Below are 23,193 nucleotides of genomic sequence, written 5' to 3'. Positions count from 1 at the left end.
GATGCAGAAGGACTTAGACAGATTAGGAGAATGGGCAAGAAAGTGGCAAATGAAATACAAAGTTAGAAAATGCACGGTCATGCACTTTAGTAGTAGAAATAAATGTGTAGTCGGTTTCCTAAACGGGGAGAAAATCTAGGTATCTGAGATGTAGGGGGACTTGGGAGTCCTTGTGCATAACACCCTGAAGGTTAACTTGCACTTTGAATCACTGGTGAGGAAGGCAAATGCCACGTTAGCATTCATTTCAAGAGGTCTAGAATACAAGAGCAAGGATGTGATGCTGAGGCTTTATAAGGCACTGCTGAGGCCTCACCTTGTGTATTGTGAACAGTTTTGAGCCCCTCATCTGAGAAAAGATGTGCTGGCACTGGAGAGGATCCAGAGGAGATTCACGAGGATGATTCCAGGAATGAAAAGGTTATCATACGAGGAACGTTTGATGGTTTTAGGTCTGTACTCGCCAGAATTCAGAAGGATGGGGGCGGGGGGAATCTCATTGAAACCTTTCGAATATTGAAAGGCCTAGACAGAGTAAATGGTGGGAGAGTCTAGGACAAGAGGGCACAGCCTCAGGAGAGAGGGGAACCCTTTCAGAACAGAGATGCGGAGAAACTTCTTTAGCCAAAGGGTGGTGAATTTGTGGAATTTGCTGCCACAGGCAGCTGTGGGTGCCAGGTGGTTGGGTGTGTTTAAAGCAGAGATTGATAGGTTCTTGATTGGACATGGCATCAAAGATTATCGGGAGAAGGCTGGGAACTGGGGTTGAGGAGGAGATGGAAAAAGGATCAGACATGATTGATTGGCAGAGCAGACTCGATAAGCCGGATGGCCTAATTCTGCTCCTGTGTCTGATGGTCTTTCTTAAATGTTGCAGTCCAACCTGCATCCACCTATATATAGTTGGCAGCTTGATCTAGCCCGATAACTTCTGGCCATCATCCCTGAAGAGATGCACATTTGTCCACTTCTGGCCTCCTAAACACCCCTAAAATTAAGTCTTGCTTTATTGGTGTAATTAAATTATGGAACTCCTTTTCTCAACCTCGTCACCTCTCTTTACTCCTTTAACACACCACAAGTTTCTGCTTACTTCAATTTGTTGTTCAATAACACTTCCATGAAATGTCTTGGGATCCTTTTGCTACAGTGTTGGTGCTTTGGAACACAAAGCAGTACAATAGGCCCACGATGCTGTGCCGATCTTTTAACCTACTCTAAGATCAATCTAACCCTTCCCTCCTACATAGACCTCCATTTTTCTTTCATTAGACCATAAGACACATGAGCAAAATCAGGCCATTCAGCCCATTGAGTCTGCTCCACCATCCCATCATTTACCATCCTTCTCACCCCTTTTCTCCTGCCTTCTCACCAGAACTATTTTTCTTTATAGATGCAAGTTTTTAATTCTATTTCGGCATACAAGTAGGTACTGTAATTTTTCCAGTAAAGAACACCAAGTTTAAAAACAATTCTTTTATAACAGAATGATTTGATTTGAGATAGTTGCACAAGTAACTGTGACCTACTGTACTACTGAATTAAGATGGTACAGTATTGTAGGTTTGTAAGAAAACTTTTAGTGAAAAAAGATACTATACCTATATCATCAAAGCGTTCAACCCACACTACAATAACCTTGGTTTCAGGGCCCAGTGGGGGTACTGTGCGGCCAAGTGGCAGTTTCTTGGTTTTCTGTGTTGGACTTGGCTTTTGAAGAGAGAAATTGAAATTTGGTTACAATCTGAAACATACGGAATTCAAAGGAGAGTAAAACTCAAACCTCATTTGCACACAGTCCCTAAACCAGCTCAGAAACATCCATTGCTCCAGCATGTACTGTCTATTTGTATCATAGCCTGGCAGGGAGGGGCCAATGTATAGGTTCACTAGAGACTGCAGAGGCTTGTCGTCTTAGTCAGCTCCATCATTAGCACAACTCTCCCCACAAGCAAGGACATCTTCAAGAGGCCATGCCTCAAGAAGGTGGCATCCATCACTAAGGACGGTCACCATCCAGGACATCCCCTCTTCTTGTTAGTATCATTGGGAAGGAGGTATAGGAGACTGACAACCCATACTCAATGATACAGGCACAGCTTTCTTCTCTCTACCATTTGATGTCTGACAGTCCAGGAAAACCACCTTGCTATTCCCTTTTTTGTCACATTTATTTATTTCTGCACTGATTACTGCTACACAATAATAATTTTCACATAATCTAAGTCAGTGATGATAAACCTGATTGTGAGATGCACTTTTACAATGTACAGTGTGTTGCAGGGCTTAGTAACATGGTCAATGACACTGCACTGGAAACTGGAGGAACTTCAGGGCGCATGTTAACAGCTCAGAGATTCACTGGTAAGCTGTACTGCTGGCAATTTCACTTGTTCAGGTAGACAACACACCCGATCACACCAGGCTGACAGTCTCCACAGGACCAGAGTCAAACTTGAGGAAACCGCACTTGATGTACACAGAAAAAACTGTTGTACTCTCTCCATGGTAGCATGCTCAGGATAGAACATGAGTAAATTGGTTTATTATTGTCACATCTGGCAAAGTACAATGAAAACCTTGTCTTGCTACTGTCCAAACAGATCAATTCTTTACCACAGTGTATCAAGGTAGTACAGGGTAAAACTATAACAGAGTGTGGAATAAAGTGTTATAGTATATGCAAAGTGTAGTTTAGACGGGCAGTAAGGTGTAAGGTCACAATACGGTACATTGTGAGGTCAAAAGTCCATTTTATTGTACTAGGGAACCATTCAATAGTCTTATAACAATGAGTAGAAGCTGTCCTTGAGCCTGGTAGTACATGAGAATGTCCAGAGTAGGTTGGACCTTGGATTATGCTGGCTACTTTAGATAGCTGAACTTTAGATGGATATCTCAGCTGGCAGTTACTCTTGGTGACAATAATGCTCCAGCTGGGGCAAGCCTCTGAAGATTTCAATGGTATTCTGCATTATACAACATACGTATTTTGCACCCAGAGTTCTAAAATGAAGCATTCCTTAATGTGCAACTGCTCATTACACAAGTGACAGCATGCTCCCACCAAAAATGAGAAGGAAGGATTCTAAAGAAGATTGGTCACAAGAGATCCTGCAGACACTGGAAATTCACAGCAATGCACATTAAATGCTGGAGGAACTCGGGAGGTCCTGTGGAGGGAGTAGTCCCGATGATGATGTCAATCTTGATGGAGGGCTTCGGCCTGAAATGGAGACTGTTTCTCCCTCTCCGTAGATACTTCCTGACCTGCTGAGATTAGTTAAAGTTTTTACGATGCTGCCACCATGCTATTGCTTAAAATAGCGGGTAGCTTGTGTCTGCATATCTATACAGATCGATTATTTGATTAAAACACAAAGACAGCAACCTTTGATACTGTACTTAAAGTCCACAGCCTCTTTGTCAAAGATGAGAATACCAACAAGGAAGCTAAAAATTAACTGTCGGGAAGTGAAATGTAGCGGGCTGTTTGCACACAGTACAGAGCGAGGAGGTAAAGGGCTGTGCTTTAGGAAGGAACGCTGCCCAGATCTCACCAAAGCAAAGGTGTTGCTGTGTAGGGTTCATAATGAGAAAAAAAAACTAAAACAGAACTTAGATTAACTTTTGTCAATATAATAGCAACCAAGGATTTTGGGGGGGGGGGGAAGGGTAGATATTTTTGAACAGATTTACATATAAGCAGGGGTCCACACAGTGCACACAAAGCTGAAACTACATTACTGAAAGAATAAATCTCTGGCTGTGAGAACCTTACCCTTTGTGAATTGCCAAGGTTGTCAGAATGGTTCGGGAAGAGCTCCAAAGTCAGTGGGGCTTGTTTCAGCAGACTTGGCAGCAGGTCCATCTGTGTCTCAGTCTCTTGCATCGCAAGTCCACTCTCCAAAGAGTCAGCTACAAATATACAGTAAAATTATGTTCTCTCTATAATATTGTAGCACTCAAAATGATGGATTGAATGGTCAAGTGGCAGCTAAAACATTGTATTTTAAAAATTGAAGAGCATGTTAAAAAAGCAGTTAGCATCTCAACCATTATTTCCTTGTTATCACAAATGAAGATTCCCACCCCCCACCCCCATTTGCTGCTTTCTGCAGGGATTGTTCCCTTCGCAACTCTCTTGTCCATTTGTCCCTCCCCACTGATCTCCCTCCTGACACTTATCCTTGCAAGTGGAACAAGTGCCACACTTGCCCCTACACCTCTTCCCACACTACCATTCAGGTCCCCAAACAGTCCTTCCAGGTGAGGCAACACTTCACCTGTGAGTCTGTTGGGGTCATATACTGTGTTTGGTGCTCCCAGTGTGGCCTCTTGTATATCAATGAGACTCGATGTAGATTGGGAGACTGCTTCACCGTGCACCTGTTCGGCACAGCACTGTGGGCCAAAGGGCCTGTATTGTGCTGTAGGTTTTCTATGTTTCTACTATACACAGTTCACAACAGGGCCTGTAATTTGTTGTATTGGTTGATGTTCTAATTGTACAGGACTATTAAACATTGTTCACAATTCTACTCTCTGCATGAGTTTATAAAAACTGAGAAATTTAGGTAAATCTTGAGATTTAGAATTGGGCAGGAACTTCCACCTGGTATCAAGATTCTACTTGTATGTTTAAATTTGTTTTTGATTTCAAGTTCGACAATTGGTTCCAATAAAAATTACTTAATTCACCTGGACCGCTGATCCAAAAGGAGATCCCTGTCCAGTCACTGCAGAAAATCTTGTTAAATGGCTCTCAATGATTTAATAGTGTCCTTAAAGCACAAAGTATTTCAGTGACGGGGTCAGGAGGCTCTGGGCACTCTGCTGGATTACATGTCAAAACAATTTCTCAGACACCAAATTCTGACTTACTGGATGACTCCACAAAAGAGGGAACAACGAAGGCCATCTCTGTCAAGGCATCGGCATAATACAGCACGTTCTTCTCCCCATTAAAAACACCTCCACCAGTATCTTCTGCCATCAACGTGTCCCCTGAAATGATCAGACAGATCTCAGAAATATCAGCACAATGATGTAGTTAAAATAGATCAGCTTCAGACTCATTTTTATTTTTATTGCTTCAAGCTTTGATGTCCTTACAAAGGGAATACTGCATGGAAACTGGCCATTTCACTTCAGCAGTGTATGCCAGAGGTTACTATTCATGTTACACACACTAAATGCATAGGCCAGGCAGCATCTTAGAAAGGAATAAACTGCCAGACCTGCTGAGTTCCTCCAACATTTTGCATGTGTTTCTCTTGTGTCTTCAGAGTATTCTCCTCTAACTGTATGTCTACTGTAGTCTCAGGAGGTAACTTGCTGTACAAAGGAAATATTGAGCTTATCCACAAATACTGCCCAACTATGTCTTCCCTTTCCTCATTTTATTATAGAGTTACTGTATCTGCTGGTAAAAAGTAGGAAATCTACAATGGATTAAGGTTTTTAGTGTTATATTCAGAAATGCCCAGTTCCCCTTTTGCCTCGTCCACGTACTTTGTTCTTTCCCTTCATTGCCGCTGTCTGTGTTAATGAGCCAGCTAGTTGAGATGTGGCCAGTCCAGCCTGGGTGTTTTCCAACATCCACTGGCCATCCCAATGACAAGAGGAATTCCAGGAAATTAGACTGCACATTGCTGGAGGATTCCACATTCCTGAGAATCTAAAAAGACAAGAAAAAGAGTCAAAGATAAATGAACCCTAAAATAGCAGGATTTTATTTTTGACCACTGGAGGTGGTCAAGAGCAGGATGCATTTGTAAAACCTATTGAATATTGAAAGGCCTAAGTAGAGTGGATGCAGAGAGGATGTGTGAGAGTGTCCAGGACCAGAGGGCACAGCATCAGAATAGATGAATGTCTATTTAGAACAGAGATGAGCAGGAATTTCATTAGCCAGAGGGTGGTGAATCTGTGAAATTCATTGTCACAGATGCTCATGAAAGCCAAGCATTGATATTCAAAGCAAAGGTTGATGGGTTCTTGGTTAGTCAGGGTGTCAAAGGTTAGGGTTGAGAGGGATGTCACATCATGGATGACCTGAACTGTTCCCTCAATATCACTTACCTGAATGTGAAGACACAGCAGTGTCTCCACTTCCTGAGGAGATTGAGACAAGTGAGGCTACCCCCACCCCCCATCTTGACTGTATTTTACAGGAGCATCACTGAGAGTGTCCTGACAAGCTGCATCTCATTTCCATCTGCTATGGGAACAACAGTGCATTGGACTGGAAGCCCCTATCGAGGACTGTGAGAATGGCCGAGAGGATCATAGGGGTCTCCCTACTATCCATCAGGGACGTTGATCAGGAGTGCTGCATACACAGGGCACACATATTAAAAAGGATCCCACCCATCCATCCAGTATCCTCATTGACATTCTACCACCAGACAGGAGACTCCGATGCATAAAGACAAGAACAGTCGAAATGAGAAACAGCTCCTTCCCTCAGGCCATTAGGCTTCTGAACTCCCTGCTGTATTGCACTGGAACAGTAACCAGATAATTTGCACTTTACTTTGTTTATCTATGCGTCATTCATTTGTAGGTTTAATTCTTACTTTCCTAAGTTATTGTGTGTATGTGTTGTGTTATGTTTACTATTGTGCTTTACACCCTGGTCTGGAGAAACTGTCTCATTTGATGGTATACATGTATATAGTTAAATGACAATAAACTTGACTGGATTAAATCAGCTAGGATGGAATGGCGGAGCAGACACGATGGGCCTAATGGCCTAATTCTGCTCCGATGTCTTATGATGATGAACCGGAATGAATCACTTTGCTGGTTTCAATTGTACTGAGGGAGAATATCAGATCACAGCAAGTTTCATTTGTTATTTGTGAATGATTTGGCTGAATTGAATTGACTTTATTATTTAAATCCTTCATTTACATGAGGAGTGAAAATCTTTACATTACACCTCTGTCTAAATATGCAAAGTGCAATTTATAGTGATTTATAATAAATAGTATGTACAACAGTCAATATAACACAGAAATACAGTTTATCAGCATGAATTAATCAGTCTGATGGCTTGGTGTAAGCTGTCGTGGAGTCTGTTGGTCCTGGCTTTTATGCTGTGGTACCGTTTCCCAGATGGTAGCAGCTGGAACAGTTTGTGGTTGAGGTGACTCAGGTCCCCCATGATCCTTTGGCCCCTTTTTATACACCTGTCTTTGTAAATGTCCTGAATAGTGGGAAGCTCACATCTACAGATGCGCTGCGCTGTCCACACCACTGTGATCGAGGGAAGTACAGTTCCCACACCAGGCAGTGATGCAGCCAGTCAGGATGCTCTCAAATGTGCTCCTGTAGAAAGGATTTGGAAGCCATACCAAACTTCTTCAAGCTTATGAGGTGAAAGAGGCGCTGTTGTACTTTTTTCACCGCACAGCCAGTATCTATAGACTACATGAGATCCTCGGTGATGTTTATGCCGAAGAACTTAAAGTTGTTCACCCTCTTAACCCCAGATCCATTGATGTCAGGAGGGGTTAGTCTGTCTCCATTCCTCCTGAGGTCCACAACCAGCTCCTTTGTTTTTGCGACTTTGAGGGAGAGGTTGTTTTCTTGATACCACTGTGTCAGGGTGACGACTTCTCCGTAGGCTGCCTCATTATTATTTGAGAATAGGCCAATCAATGTAGAAAGCCCACAAATTTCTAGCCTCTTCTGATTCACACTTGATGAATCAAGGGGTTTAGCCTGAAAATACCAAATTCTAATTGGTTGAGTTCAATTCCAACATGAACTCATTCTGTAGCTCAGCGACACAGCAATAGCAACAACAGTACACACCTGGAATTCTAAACTAATCGTTAATGTCTAATAAATATTTTGCAAAATTATTAGTTGTAGGATGGGTACACTAAACTGAATCTTGAAGAAAATAATTAGTAACTGCACCCTTAAGAAAGAGAAGTCATCAAAACAGCCCAATTACAAACATCATGTTCAATGCAATACAAGATATAATTTGTAAAACAAATGATGATACAAAGACTTCAAACGCAAGTGGACAAGTTTATCGTATGATCACTCAAGTTTGCACCATAATTCCATAATATCACGACTGATCCTATATTTCAAGTCCACACTGACCTAAATCCTATACCTTTGCTTCTTTTATGTTCAGAATTTTACTAATCCCAGCTCGAATATACTCAAGATACTTGTACGGCTTTCTGTGGAAGGGGGTTTCAAAGAGTTACGAGCCTCAGTCACAAGTTAAATGTATCTCTTGGGATTTTCATGCATAGTAGTCTCTAGAGTTTACAGAGAATGGTGTGAAAAACAGAAAATACCCAGTGCGTGGCAGTTCTGTGGGCAAAAATGTTAATGAGGAAGGTCAGAGGAGAATTGCCAGTCTGGTTAAAGCTGACAGCAATTCAAATAACCACGTGTTACAACAGTGGTGTGCAGAAGAGCATCTCTGAACACACACCATGTAGAATTTTGAAGCGGATGGGCTACAGGAACAGAAGACCATGAACATACACTCAGTAGCCACTTTATTAGATAAAAGTATCTAATAGAGAGGCCAGTAAATATATGACAGAATAGGTGGGCTTGCAAATTCTCTTACTAACCTTGCTCCTTTGCTCAGTTAGTCATGTCTCCTTGTTCTGTCCCTGGTCTAGCCTCCCCAGTTGTTCACATACTTTGCCCTCCTGTTCTGCAGATCTTGGGAGTTCACCATTTACACACCCCAACAGTAAACCAATTGTTAGCATAGCTAATCAAAAGTCCCTTCAGGTAACATGCTCTACTGGTTTATAACTCACAAATACGGATTATAGACACAGGCATTCCAAACAGTTTCATTTATTTTCACTCACACTGTTACATAGGTTTGTAGAGAGCAGAAAAGCCCCAAAAATCCCGTGGGACAGTTTGGGGTGTCCTAAAATAATGCCTGGGCTACTGGGTGCAGACGCAATACACCCAATGCAGGCAACACCACTGGTATTATTCTTTTATATTTATCTGAGCATGTGGACACTGATCAATGGGATTAACTAAGGCATTTGTTATGGAATAAGACTGTAGGATGTTAGAATCCCTGTTTAAAATATTCCAATTCTGCATCTGAAATAATTATTGTGGTCTGGTCACATGATTTCTTCACACCGTTTTGGGCAACTTTTGCATTTTTTTTATACTGGTACTAAATAAAACCCCTTGCACTAGTGTGCTGTTGCAGCTTACCATCTGCGTTTTTTCAAATGGTGGCCCTCGTTGTGCACACATACTCACACCTGATAGCAAGGTGTGACAAAGACCATTAGATACAGGACCAAAATTAGCCTATTTGGCCCACTGAGCCTGCTCATCATTTCAACATGGTTGATTTATTCTCCCTCTCAACTCCATTTGCCTGCCTTCTCTCCTTAACCTTTAATGAGACACCACACATGCCTATTAGAAATAGAAGCGTTAGACTGAATGAGTGTAGAACAAAACTGGTTCTCAGCTAACTCTGAAACTAGGAGATCTAATCAGATTCTTGGCAATGACATTGAATACTGCACATCCAATGGAGTGGTACATGATTCACTGTATTCCAGATAATTACGTTTCCTCAGTGCCTTATGATAATTAAGTATCATTAGAATAAAATGACTTCATTGACGCTTCACGGACAAACAAATGAAGTCCTTACCTCTTGACTGGTTTTCTGCCCTGGTTTCATATAAAATACAAAGACAGTTTCGAATGGTCTGCATGGCAGCAAGTCCAAGTAGCTGATATCATCAAAAAACCCAGCCAGAGTGGAGTCTAGTGCAATAAGGTGAGGAGGAAGACGACTATTACCTGGCTCCTGGGGAAAAGTACAAACACCGCAGTAAATCAGTAACTGTTAAATAAGGGATAACATAGTGAGATAGTTACTGAGGTAGAACAAAAAGATATGCAACAATCTTTAGGGCAAAGAATAAGTGCTATGGAGCAGCAATTAGTAACTCTCTGATTCGGTTGATTATTGGGTGGCACAGATTCAATTCCTGTTGCTGTCTACAAGGAGTTTGGGTTTCCTCCAGCTTCCTCACATATTCCAAGGCTTACGAGTCAGGGTTAGTGAGTTGTGGGCATGCTACGTAGACGCCGGAAGCATGGTGACCCTTGCGGACTGTCCCCAGCACATCCTCGCTGAATTGATTTAACACAAACTAACACATTTCATTGCATGTTTCAATGTTTTCATGCACACATAACAAACAAAGCTAATCTTTACAAATTTAATCTTCAGCGTTTTCAAAAATTATTCTTAAGGAAGTAGCAGAAGACCTGGTGCAGGAAGGAGGCTTCAGGTGACTGGATCACTGGAATCCATCCTGGAGCAGGAGTGACCTCTAAAAGGAAGGCTGCACCTGAACTGGAGGGAGATGTGTTAATGCTGCTTGGGAGGATGCAAACTAGTGACACACGGCAGTGGGGTCCAGAATAACAGCACAGCTGGGAGGGATGACTTCTATGAAGAAAACAGAACAGGCAAGTGCAGTGGGAAGAGTAGGCAGAGACAGGAAGGGAAATATGACAGGGTCAGGAGGCTTAACTGCTTTTAAGCATATGAAAGCAAGAGGCAAAAGCTAAGGCAATGCCTCAAATAGGAGGCATCCATCATTAAGGACCCTCATTTGATAAGATTATGAGAGGCACAGATAGAGAGACAGTATCTTTTTCCAGTGGTTGAAATGTGCAATGCCATAGGGCATGCATTTAAGTAATTTTAAAATGTGTGGCTGCCTGGAATGCACGACCTGTGCTGTTGATGGAGGCAGGTACCTTAGAGACATTTTGATAGGCACATGAATGCAAGGGAAATGAAAGGAGATGGACATTTTGTAAATAGAGGGAATTAGTTTAGTTGGTCATTTGATTACTAATTTAATTGGCCTGTTCCTATGCTGTACTGTCCTATGTTCTAAGAGCTTCCTTTCAGTAGATTAAAATGTAAGAGAGGGGTCAAACTAAATGTATTCCCCTCAAGAATGACACTGGGAAAAATTATGGGAAACAAAATATGCTGAGGAGTAAAACTACATCACATATTTGCAGTAATTTCTGGATGCTACCTGTCCCATGTGCCCGTGTAACATGGGGGCAAAATTGAAAAGACTGACGAATACAGGACTGAAGGTGTTATATTTGAATGCAGACAGTATACGGAATAGGGTAGATGATCTTGTAACACAGTTAGAGGCTAGCATATTATGACTTTGTGGGCATCATTGAGTCATTGTGAAAAAAGTTATAGTTGGAAGCTCAACATCCAAGGATGCACATTGTATCAAAATAACTGGCAGGTAGGCAGAAGGGGTGGCACGGCTCTGTTGGTAAGAGAATGAAAATAAATCCTAAGAAAGAGGTGACAGTATTAGAAGGTGTAGAATCCTTGTTGGTAGAACTAAATTTATGCAAGGGTAAAATAATCTTGATGGGAGTTATATACAGGTCTCTTAACAGTAGCCAGGATGTGAGGTACAAATTCCAATGGGAACTTCAAAAGGGCAGTGTTACAATAGTCATGGGAAATTTCAATATGCAGGTAGATTGGGAAAATCAGAGTGGTACTAGATACAAAGAGAGGAGATTTGTGGAATACCTACGAGATAGCTTTTAGAACAACTTGAGATTTGAGCTCACTAGGGGAAAGGCTATTCTGGATCAGGTAAACACGAGGAAATCTGCAGATGCTGGAAATTCAAACAACACACACAAAATGCTGGTGGAACGCAGCAGGCCAGGCAGCATCTGTAGGGAGAAGTACGGTCGACGTTTTGGGCCGAGACCCTTTGTCAGGACTAACTGAAAGGAAAGATACTAAGAGATTTGAAAGTAGGAGGGGGAGGGGGAAATGCAAAATGATAGGAGAAGACCAGAGGGGGTGGGATGAAGCTAAGAGCTGGAAAGGTGATTAGCAAAAGTGATACAGAGCTGGAGAAGGGAAAGGACCATTGGATGGGAGGCCTAGGGAGAAAGAAAGGGGGAGGGGAGCACCAGAGGGAGATGGAGAACAGGCAGAGTGATGGGCAGAGAGGAAAAAAAAACAAACAACTAAATATGTCAGGGATGGGGTAAGAAGGGGAGGAGGGGCATTAACGGAAGTTAGAGAAGTCAATGTTAACTTCCGTTAACGCCCCTCCTCCCCTTCTTACCACACATCTATAGAAGTTTGCCAAGGTTTTTGAAGGCATGCCAAACCTCTGCAGACTCCATAAGACCAAAAGACATAGGAGCAGAATTAGGCCATTCAGTTCACTGAGTCAGTTCTGCCATTCCATCATGGCTGATTCTAGATCCCACTTAACCTCAAACACCTGCCTTCTCACCATATCCTGCGATGCCCTGACCGATTAGGAAACTATCAACTTCTGCCTTAAATATACCCACAGACTCGGAAGACAGTATATGATCATGCACTTTGGTAGATGGAATAAAAGCACAGACTATTTTCTAAACGGAGAAAATTCACAAATCCGAGTGTAAAAGGATTTGGGATTCCTTGTACATGATTTCCGAAAGGTTAACTTGCAGGTTGAGTTGGTGGCAAGGAAGGCAAATGCAATGTTAGCATTCATTTTGAAAAGACAAGAAGATAACAATAAAGCTGTAATGTTCAGGCTGTGTAAAGCACGGGTGAGGCCTCACTTGAAGTATTGTGAGCAGGTTTGGGCCCTTATCTAAAAAAAGACGTGCTAAGATTGGAGAGGGTTCAGAGGAGGTTCATGAGAATGATTCTGGGAATGAAAGGTTTACAGTATGAGGAGAGTTTGATGGCTCTCACTTGAATGAGGGGGGATCTCACTGAAACCTAACGAATGTTGAAAGGCCTCAATAAAGTGGATATGGGGAGGATATTTCCTGTAGTTGGGGAGTCTAGAACTAGAGGGCACAGCCTCAGAATAGAGAGACATCCCCTTATAATAGGCATGAGGAGTAATTTCTTTAGCCAGAGGTGGTGAATCTGTGGAATTCATTGCCACAGGCATCTGTGGAGGCCAAGTCATTAGGTGTATTTAAGGCAGAGGTTGACAGACTTAATTAGTCAGGGCATGAAAGGTTATGGGGAGTAGGCAGGAGATAGACAATAGACAGTAGGTGCAGGAGTAGGCCATTCCGCCCTTCCAGCCAGCACCGCCATTCACTGTGATCATGGCTGATCATACACCATCAGTACCCCATTCCTGCCCTCTCCCCATATCCCTTGACCCCGCTATCTATAACAGCTCTATCTAACTCTCTCTTGAATGCATCCAGAGACTTGGCCTCCACTGCCTTCTGGGGCAGAGCATTCCACATATCCACCACTCTCTGGGTGAAAAAGCTTTTCCGCATCTCTGTTCTAAATGGCCTACCTCTTATTCTTAAACTGTGGCCTCTAGTTCTGGACTCACCCATCAGCGGGAACATGCTTCCTGCCTCCAGTGTGTCCAATCCCTTAATAATCTTATATGTTTCAATCAGATCCCCTCTCATCCTTCTAAATTCCAGTGTATACAAGCCCAGTCGCTCCAATCTTTCAACATATGACAGTCCCACCATTCCGGGAATTAACCTTGTGAACCTACGCTGCACTCCCTCAATAGCAAGAATGTCCTTCCTCAAATTTGGAGACCAAAACTGCACACAATACTCCAGGTGGGGTCTCACCAGGGCCCTGTACAGTTGCAGAAGGACCTCTTTACTCCTATACTCAATTCCTCTTGTTATAAAGGCCAGCATGCCATTAGCTTTCTTCACTGCCTGCTGTACCTGCATGCTTGCTTTCATTGACTGATGTACAAGAACACCTAGATGTCGTTGTATTTCCCCTTTTCCTAACTTGACTCCATTTAGATAGTAATCTGCCCTCCTGTTCTTGCCACCAAAGTGGATAACCTCACATTTATCCACATTAAACTGCATCTGCCATACATTTGCCCACTCACCCAACCTGTCCAAGTCACCCTGCATTCTCATAACATCCTCCTGACATTTCACACTGCCACCCAGCTTTGTGTCATTTTGTGAGATTTGGATTGAGAGGGAAAATGGACCAGCCATGATGAAGATCATAACAGTATTAGATATGGGAGCAGAATTAGGCCATATTGCCCATCGAGTCTGCTCTGCCATTTCCCTATGGTTGATCCATTTCCCTCTCAACCCAAATTTCCCGCCTTCTCCCTGTATCCCTTCATGCCCTGACTAATCAAGAACCTACCAACCTTTGCTTTAAATATACCCAAGGTCTTGGCCTACACATCTACCTGCAGCAAAAAATTCCACAGATTCAACACTATCTGGCTAAAGAAATTCCTCCTCATCTCCGTTCTTAAAGGACGACCCTCTATTCTGAGGCTGTGTCCTCTGGTCTTAGACTTCCTCACCAGTCCCTCCTCCCTTTTAATTCCAGAATGAAAATTTGTACAGAAAAATACATGGAACATTCAAAGTGCCAATAAAAATAAATGTTCTAGCAACCTACGGGGCTTATGGTTAATAAGTCCTCTGGCCCTGATGGTTTAAAAGGAGGCTCTGCGACATGGATATATCTAAAAATCATTAGACCTGGAGAGGTAGTGAAGGACTGAAAAGCTGCCAAAGTGATTCCTTTATTTAAAAATAGTTAGGGGCAAAATACCAGTAAGCTATGTCAGTTAATCTCATCTTGTTTATCAGAATTACTTATTCTGTTTTTCCCTCCTTCGCGCTGGAAAATCAGATCGAGCAGAATCGCTTTCTGAAAGAAACGTGTCTGACAAATTTCGTTCTCTGAGTAACCAGTCTGCAGAAGTGGATGGAAAGTAACCAGCACATGTAATCTAGACATACTAACACTGAAACATATTTGCATTTTCAGAAGGCAGTCAAGAGGTGATATTCAATGACAAGGAGAAACCTGGGTAGATATCAGGAAGCAGAGATTGGAGACAAGGGGGCTATTTTTAGATTTGCAACCTGTAAGCACAGGGGTGCTGTGAGGATCAGTGCTGGGACTGCAGCTGTTCACAATAAACACAGAAACATGCCCTTCAACCAACCAAGTCCACCCTGGCTATTTTTATATGAACTCTAATCTAGCCCATTTTATTCCCTTCATATTCCCATCCCCATTCCCAGAGAGTGGAACAGCAGCATAGCAATTAGAGCAACATTGCTCTAAGACTGGGGTTCAATACCTGCTGCTGTCTGTAAGGAGTTTGTACATTCTCTCCGTGACCAAGTGGGTTTCCTCCCACAGTCAGGTTAGGGTTAGTGAGTTGTGAGCATGCTATGTTGGTGCTGCGAGCTATTCTCGCTGATTTGTTTTGATGCAGAACATACAGTCTGTTTTGATTTAAGTGTGAGAAATAAAGCTAATCTCTTCCTCTAACTTCCTCTACCTAGCACCAAATTGCATTGATTATCTACACACGAAGATCAACCTACTGACCAGAACATAGAACACAGAACAGGCCCTTCAGCTCTCAATGTTGTGCTGAACCAATTAAATTAGTATTTAAATGGCTAACTAAGCTAATCGCTTCTGCCCACACAATGTCTATATCCTTCTATTTTCTTCATATCCATGTGCCTATCTAAACATCTCTTAAGTGTCCCCAATGATTCTGGCTCTACTACCACCCCAGGCAGTGTGTTTCTGGTGCTACCACTCTCTGTGAGGGGCAAGTTTTTTATTTACACATTACATTTGAAATTATCCCCTCTCAGCTTAAATACCTGTTCTATTTCAACTCTGGGCAAAAATTACTGTCTGCCCATTCTATCTGTGCATCCCATAATTTTATAAACCTCTATCAGATCTCCCCTCAGCCTCCACCACTCCAGAGAAAACAATCTAAGTTTGTCCAACCTTTTGCCAGCACATGCCCTCTAATCCAGGCAGCATCCTGGTAAACCTCTTCTGTACCATCTCCAAAGCCTTGACATCCTTCCTGTAATGGGACGACTAGATGTGGTCTATATGGAGTTTTATAAACATAACTTTCCAAGCCATATGCCTTCTTAACCACCCTATCAATCTGTGTAGCCACTTTTGGGGAGCTATGAACTTGGACCCCAACATCTCCCTGCTCATCAACAGTGTGCTGTCTCTTTACATTACCTTTCAAACTGCACCGTACTTCACATCTGGCCTGGTTAAACTCCCTCTGCCATTTCTCGGCCCATATCTACAACTGATTTACATCCTGTTGTACTCTTTGCCAGCCTTCTACACTATCCATAACACTGCCAATCTTTGTATTATCTGCAAACTTACTAACCAAGTATTAAACACACACATATATATATATATATATATATATATATATATAGCTAGGGCACACTTCTGCACAGTACTGTATTTGTCAAAGTGGAACTGAGAGTGAGTCTGTAAATGTGGTGGGAGCAAAGGATATAGGGAATGGTGAGGGTGGAGCGCTGTGAGAGATGTGTGGCACAGGGACAGAGGAGGAGTGCCAGGGGCAGGGTGTGGAATGGGTGATCATTACAGAATGTTTGCCAGGTGCTTCCTGCTCATTCCTCTCTCTTCCCCAACCATGATTTCCTTCTCCCTGCCCCCCCTCCCATTCTTTAAGACTTTTGCACAGTGTTGTACATTTTCATTGAAGTCATTATATGCATCACAGACAGCAGAGGTCCCAGTACAGAACCTGACGGATCACTAATTACAGTCACTCCAGCTAGAATAACGTCCCTTCAATCACTACCCTCTGACATCTATGGACAAGTAAGTTCTGAACACAAATGGCCAATTCATTAATCTTATGGATGAGCTTCCCAAAAGCCTTAGGAAAAATCCATGTAGACTAAATCCACAGCTCTACCGTGTCCAAAGGACACTCAAAGCTACTGCACAGGTTGACTCTAAGGTTAAGAAGGCATACGGTGCATTGGCCTTCATCAATCGTGGGATTGTGTTTAAGAGCCAAGAGGTAATGTTGCAGCTGTATCAGACCGTGGTCAGACCCCACTTGGAGTACTGTGTTCAGTTCTGGTCGCCTCACTGCAGGAAGAATGTGGAAGCCATAGAAAGGATGCAGAGGAGATTTACAAGGATGTTGCCTGGATTGGGGAGCATGCCTCATGAGAGTAGGTTGAGTGAACTCGGCCTTTTCTCCTTGGAGTGACGGAGGATGAGAGGTGACCTGACAGACGTATAAAGATGATGAGAGGCATTGATCGTGTGGATAGTCAGAGACTTTTCTCCAGGGCTGAAATGGTTGGCACAAGAGGACACAGGTTTAAGGTGCTGGGGAGTCGGTACAGAGGAGATGTCAGGGTTAAGTTGTTTTTTTTTTTTTTGTTTTTTGTTTTTTTTTAACGCAGAGAGTGGTGAGTGCATGGAATGAGCTGCCGGCAAAGGTGGTGGAGGCGGATATGATAGGGTCTTTTAAGAGACTTTTGGATAGGTACACGGAGCTTAGAAAAATAGAGGGCTATGAGTAAGAGTAATTTCTAAGATAGGGAGGGACATGTTCGGCACAACTCTGTGGGCCAAAGGGCCTGTATTGTGCTGTAGGTTTTCTATGTTCTCATCACCCTTGTCACCTCACCAAAAAACTCAGATTAGTAAAATTCTACTTGCCCCACACAAAGCCACGTTGGCTCTCCCTAAAGAGGCCATGGTTTCCAAATGCTCAGAAATCCGAGCCCTAAGAACTCTGTCCAGTAACTTCCTTACCACTGATGTAAAACTCACTGGGTTATAGTTTCCAGGATTATTGCTGGTTACATTCTTGAATAAAAGGGAATGTTTTTTGGAATGGAGGAGGAAACTTATGCAATTGGTACCCAATTCACACAGACAGAACCTGAGGCAGGGGACGAACCAGGTCACTGATGCTGTGGGACTGTAGCTCTACCAGCTACAACACTGCCATTCAGGGGAATGAAACTAAAAATTCTTTGGGGGCTTGATAGGGTAAATGGTGGGAGAATAATTCTCCTCTAGGGTAAATTCAAGATTGCGGGTTAGGGTTTCAGAAAATGGGGATAATTATTTAAGAAGGTACGAATATGCATCTTGGAAATTCTTTCTTCCAGAATGCTGCTGAGGCCAAGTCTGTGAAAATATTCCGATCTTTTAATCAATAGGGGAATTAAAGATTATTGGGAAAGAACAGGAAGTTGAAATTGAGGAAAGTTAGTTTACGTGATGTGATGATGGTGCTAAACAGCGAATCCTTTGCTTGCATCTATGGAACCAGCTCTATTTCTATCTTTGATATCTTTTTTTTCCTTTTCAGGTTCTCTTGAAGACCCTGACCTGGAGTTACACGCTGACTTCGGTTCTTTGTGGAAATGGGACCCGCTCTCAGAGCCTCACGATTGGCTGCTTTTCGATATGCCAAGGACGCGGCTTGGAAGACTAGTGCGCTTTCAGGGTGCCAGATTTTCGTGGCTCTGGAGACGGGTGAATTCAGGGCTGGTGCCATCGCCTGATAAGTTGTGGGAGATGGAAGATTGTAAGCAGCAAGCTGGCTGCAGGCTGTGTGCCCAGAGATCCGAGTTCTTTGGGCAAAGAGCTCCGTAAAAGCAACGCAACAGACTTTTAACACCATAAATCAGCAAGTTGCTTGTGATGTCTCCCCTCTCGCTGTGAAATGGGGACACCACTTTTTCCCTTGTTAGGGAGAGAGAGCGAGCCTGTGGTATGTCAAATTACTGAGTGAACGAGTAGTCTTTGGGGTACTTCAAGTTTGTGTCTTTATTGACGCTGTGCTGCACACTTGAGTGGTCGGTGGGGGGCATTGATACTATTTTTGTTGGTGGGGGTGGGTCGTTGCCTTGCTGCTGCTTGTGTGTGGGGGGGAGCTGGGAGGAGCTTTGGGGTTCTAACGTTTAACTGTCATTCATTCTTTGAGGCACTCCCTGTTTTTGTGGATGCTTGCAAAGAAAAAGAATTTCAGGATGTATATTGTATACATTTCTCTGACATTAATTGTACCTTTTGAAACCCATTAATGACAGACCCAATTCAAAGGGCTAAATGATCTGCACTTGTTTTTATTTCTTCAAGTTATTGAACAAAAAGATTATCTCTGCATAAAAATCTGTAGTGGCAACCTAATTTTCTCAAGAACATGATTTTGGCTTGACACAATCTGAGGAACAATGATCCATAGCTAAAGCATAATTGCGAGAAATGGAATCAGATTTTGCCACTCACTCCAGCACAGGAAGCCATCCAATGTGCAGTCAGACAAAGAAATTGCAAGTATGAAGCAATCATTTACGGAAAAAGCCCGAGTGATCTCAGGGATAATCCATCATACCTTCAGTGCTTCCAGAGAAAGGAACCCAAAGTGGGAGAGCAGAAGGCGAGCAGTCTGGAACTCCTGGGCTGGTGGAGGGGGGGTGCATTCAGTGTCTGGATCAGGGAACGTAGTTTTGGACAGTTTCTCCTCACTGACTTTTTCCAATGCATTTTCATAAATAATTTGATTTTCCATCAACTTCTTCAGTTTCTCATGTTGAACTTCCATCTGGAAAATGTTAAATAGAATTCAGTATTGTACAGAGTCAAAAGATATTCCCACTTTACATCAGTACCTACATAAGTATTTAACCGGTGCACAATGTACAAGGTCCTGAAAGACACACGAGGATCTCTGACATTACTACAGAACGTCACTGAGTTCTATGAATGTCAGTTTCCAAACAAATGATTGGTTCCTAATAAGCAATACTGGGAGTAATTTTCACATTTCATCATTTAAGAAACTTCAGAAATCAAAACACAGGATCAGAGCTCCAAGTATGAAAGCTGTATACATAGTACCTTCACCTTGAATTTGTTAGTCATTAACCAACTGCATCAAAAACCCAAAGCTTAAACAAAACATTAAAATATTTAATTGTACTTTCACTAACTTTTGCTAAATATGTTTCACTGAAATTCAATGATATTCTTTCTGCTGATTACAAGGACTTCTCTTTTGATTAGAATCAGAATCCTGTTATTATTACTGACAGATATTATGAAGCTTGTTTTGTGGCAGCAGTAGAGTGAAATACATAAAAATTACTATGAGTAATAATAAGAAATATAGAAAGATAAATAGTGCAAAAAGAACAAAATAGCGAGGTAGAGTTAATAAATTCATGGTCCATTCAGAAATGTGATGGCAGGTAGGAAGAACTTGTTCCCTGACTTGGTTGGGGATGGTCAGCACTGACTCGGCTGGGGATGGTCAGCGCTGACTAAGTTGGGGATCAGGGGCTCCCAACCTGGGCCCATCAACTCCCTGCTTAATATTATTGGTCCATTCATAAAAAAGGCTGGGAACCCTTGTTAGGGCAACTCCATGAGGGCGGTTGGCACTGACAATGTTAAGGATACTCAATAATTCTTTGGGTGTAGGAAATCATGTCTCATGAATTTAATTGTGTTTATTTGACAGAGGTGACCAAGAGGACTGATGTTGCACATGGACTATAGCAAGGCCTTGAATGACAAACTGTTCTGGAAGTATGATCACATGGGGGATGGTTGAGAGCTTCTAGCTCCTAGATATAAAAATTTGTCCTCGTCCAGCCATGTAGACACTATGGCCAAGAAAGCAAACCAATGTCCGTAGTTCACAAGATGCCAAGGAAATTCAAGATGTCTCTTGCCAACGTTAATAGATGCACCATAAAAGCATCCTATCTGGGTGCATTACAGCTTGCTATGGCAACTGCTCTGCCCAAGACTTCAAGAAATTGCATTCAATTGTGAACGCAGCCCAGTCCCTTCCCACTTCAGTTACTCTCTTTTCTCACCCTTTCAGTTGGGCAGAGAATACAAAAGTTCGAGAGCACGTACCACCATTGCAGTGGCTTTTACAGGTCAACCAAAGGTGTTATTGTCTTTTTTTAAAGATACTTTTTTTTAAAACAATCACAAGACCCTACGGGACATTAAGAACTTAAAAGCACTGCAGTTCCACCCCACTTGTGAATTGCTTGTTGGTGAAGAAACTGAGGGAGCTGGACTTAGTGCAGATCATGCTGCTGCCTACGTCTGAGCAGTCGGGGTGCAGTCCAACAGCAAGTGATCATTGTGGTCGCTTTTCTTGTGACAGCAAGACCCTTGGACATAGTTAATGAGAAATTCTGTAAGTCTGATTCACTGATCTATTGATGGATGGCAGGGGCAGATGACATGGGAGCTGTGTGGCCTTGGTCGTAGCGAGGATGAGGTGTCGGTTGTCTACAGCTGCCCAGTAGAGAGGAGTTGGCGTCAATGTGCTCCAGTGGAGGCAGTGTGGTGTGATATCCAAGCTGGAGCAGGTGTTGTTTCACCCCCCTACCCCCGCCCCACAGTGCTTGCTCAGCAGAAGACAAGCTGTATCGTGTTCAACTACAGACTGGGAGTCAAAGTCTGAGATGATATTTTTTTTGTGTATTTTACTGATATGTTGTATGTGGCTTGTACTGTGTGTGACTGTTGGTACTGTGCTTTGAGCCTTTTCCCCCAGAGTAACACTGTTTTGTTTGGTATATTCATGGGGATTCATGTATGGTTGAATAGCAATGAAACTTGAATTTTAACTAGGGGCAGCCAAACGGCAAGCATTCTGCAATGTAGTACTAGTTGTTGACAAACGGTGGCAGCACTGTACCACTGGGGTGAGTACAGTATTCGCTGAGGTAGTGGGATCTGCTCATGAAGTGACAAAAATACACATTTCCTTTTTTTGTTTTAAACTCTTCAAAACAATAAGAAATCCTCTTCGTTTTTTTGGAGAAAGGTAAATTTTTATGTAACAGCATGATTTAACAAAAAGAGAACAGTTTGCCTAACAACAGAGGTGCTATGATGCAAGTACAAACTGTCCAGGGGCAAAACAAGGAAGAACTTTTTGCAGCCATTCCTTTTAAACTTGAAAGTACTTTTAAGATTTTAAACAAAGCAACATGACTGCCTCTGGAATTCAGGTCAACATTTTGTGTGTAGACTATATGTGGAGGATAACAAGAGGCTGTTCAGACAGTTCCATCACAAGCACAACTCTTCCCACCATCGAGGACATTTTCATGAGCCTCAAGAAGGTAGCGTTCATCACTAAAGGAGCCTTAACATCTGGAATGTGTCCTCTTCCTTCTTATTATTACCATCAGGGAGGAGGTACAAAAGCCTGAGACACACACTCAATGATTCAGGAACAGCTTCTTCCTCTCTACCATTAAATTTGTGAAATCTATGAAACCCATAACCACTACATCATGATTCCTTTTCTTTGCATTATTTATTTTTGTAATCTAAAATAATTTTATTTCTTTGCACTGTACTGCTGCCACCAAACAGCAAGTTTCACAACACACAAGTTAGAGACAATAAACCTGATTCTGAAGATACCTGTCTCTCTTTGACAATAGTCAGTCTTGAGGGATGAACTTATCAGAATGCTAATGCAATGATCCAACATTCATTTGAAATCAGAACAAAATGCTCAAAGTTTGAAACATTAATTCTGTTTCATTCCCCACTGACAGTTCCTCACGACCTGAATATTTCCACAATCTGCAGTTGTAATCAATTGTTATTCACCTGTTGTGTGACCCTGTTTAGGAGTTGTTTAACAGCCATGCCCTGCACATATTTGCTGCATCAGTTCACACACTTACCTGATCAGTAACAATCTCATGGAGATCTGGAATGCTAAGATCAGCTTTGACAAATGGAATTTTGTCTACTTCCTCAGGGAAAGGTCGATGTTTGACATTGTACTTGATCCCTACGTTATCTTTTGGAGTGGGATGAGGTTCTGGAACAAATGCCTGTAGATAATATTAGATATTATATTACAATCACCTTTTTCATCCACATTTCCCTCCACATATCAAACCATTCTTCCACATGGTCGCTCCTGAATCCTGCTGGGATGTACCTCCATTAAAAAATGTCGGAATGCTATTAGGATGTGTGGTTTTCAATTTCCACCATTTCCAGCAGTGAATACTAGCTAATTACCAGGAAAAGCACACCAATGTGATTAGCCCTCTCTGCAAGGAAGGATGTGGTCAATTATAAATGAGAACTGCTAACTCAGCAAAGACTCAAATTAAACCTAGACCAATTGGCTGAGTTCCACCTTGTCTACAATACTAGAAACTAAAATTTAAGTATATTCTAACTGCTTTGGGAATAATTAAAGATATTCTTTGCACAAGGGGTTACTGTAGCAT

General features: G+C 42.3%; 1 protein-coding gene across 8 annotated transcripts in view; it reads right to left on the bottom strand.

Annotated features, from left to right (window-relative positions):
* Window positions 1-23,193, bottom strand: part of ralgapb (Ral GTPase activating protein non-catalytic subunit beta) — a 166,714-nt gene that overhangs the window by 30,972 nt on the left and 112,549 nt on the right. For all 8 annotated transcript variants that reach the window (XM_073062270.1, XM_073062269.1, XM_073062273.1 and 5 more), the window contains 7 exons: window positions 22,633-22,785; window positions 19,296-19,505; window positions 9,692-9,850; window positions 5,518-5,683; window positions 4,888-5,010; window positions 3,785-3,921; window positions 1,605-1,713 (listed from right to left, as the gene is read on the bottom strand). In XM_073062270.1, the coding sequence (XP_072918371.1) occupies window positions 1,605-1,713; window positions 3,785-3,921; window positions 4,888-5,010; window positions 5,518-5,683; window positions 9,692-9,850; window positions 19,296-19,505; window positions 22,633-22,785 (1,057 nt within the window). The remainder of the gene's footprint in view (window positions 1-1,604; window positions 1,714-3,784; window positions 3,922-4,887; window positions 5,011-5,517; window positions 5,684-9,691; window positions 9,851-19,295; window positions 19,506-22,632; window positions 22,786-23,193) is intronic.

The sequence above is a fragment of the Hemitrygon akajei genome, chromosome 11 (assembly GCF_048418815.1).
Source record: "Hemitrygon akajei chromosome 11, sHemAka1.3, whole genome shotgun sequence".
Lineage (NCBI taxonomy): Eukaryota > Metazoa > Chordata > Chondrichthyes > Myliobatiformes > Dasyatidae > Hemitrygon > Hemitrygon akajei.
The sequence above is the reverse complement of the archived record's forward strand: the minus strand, read 5'-3'. Positions and strand labels throughout refer to the sequence as shown.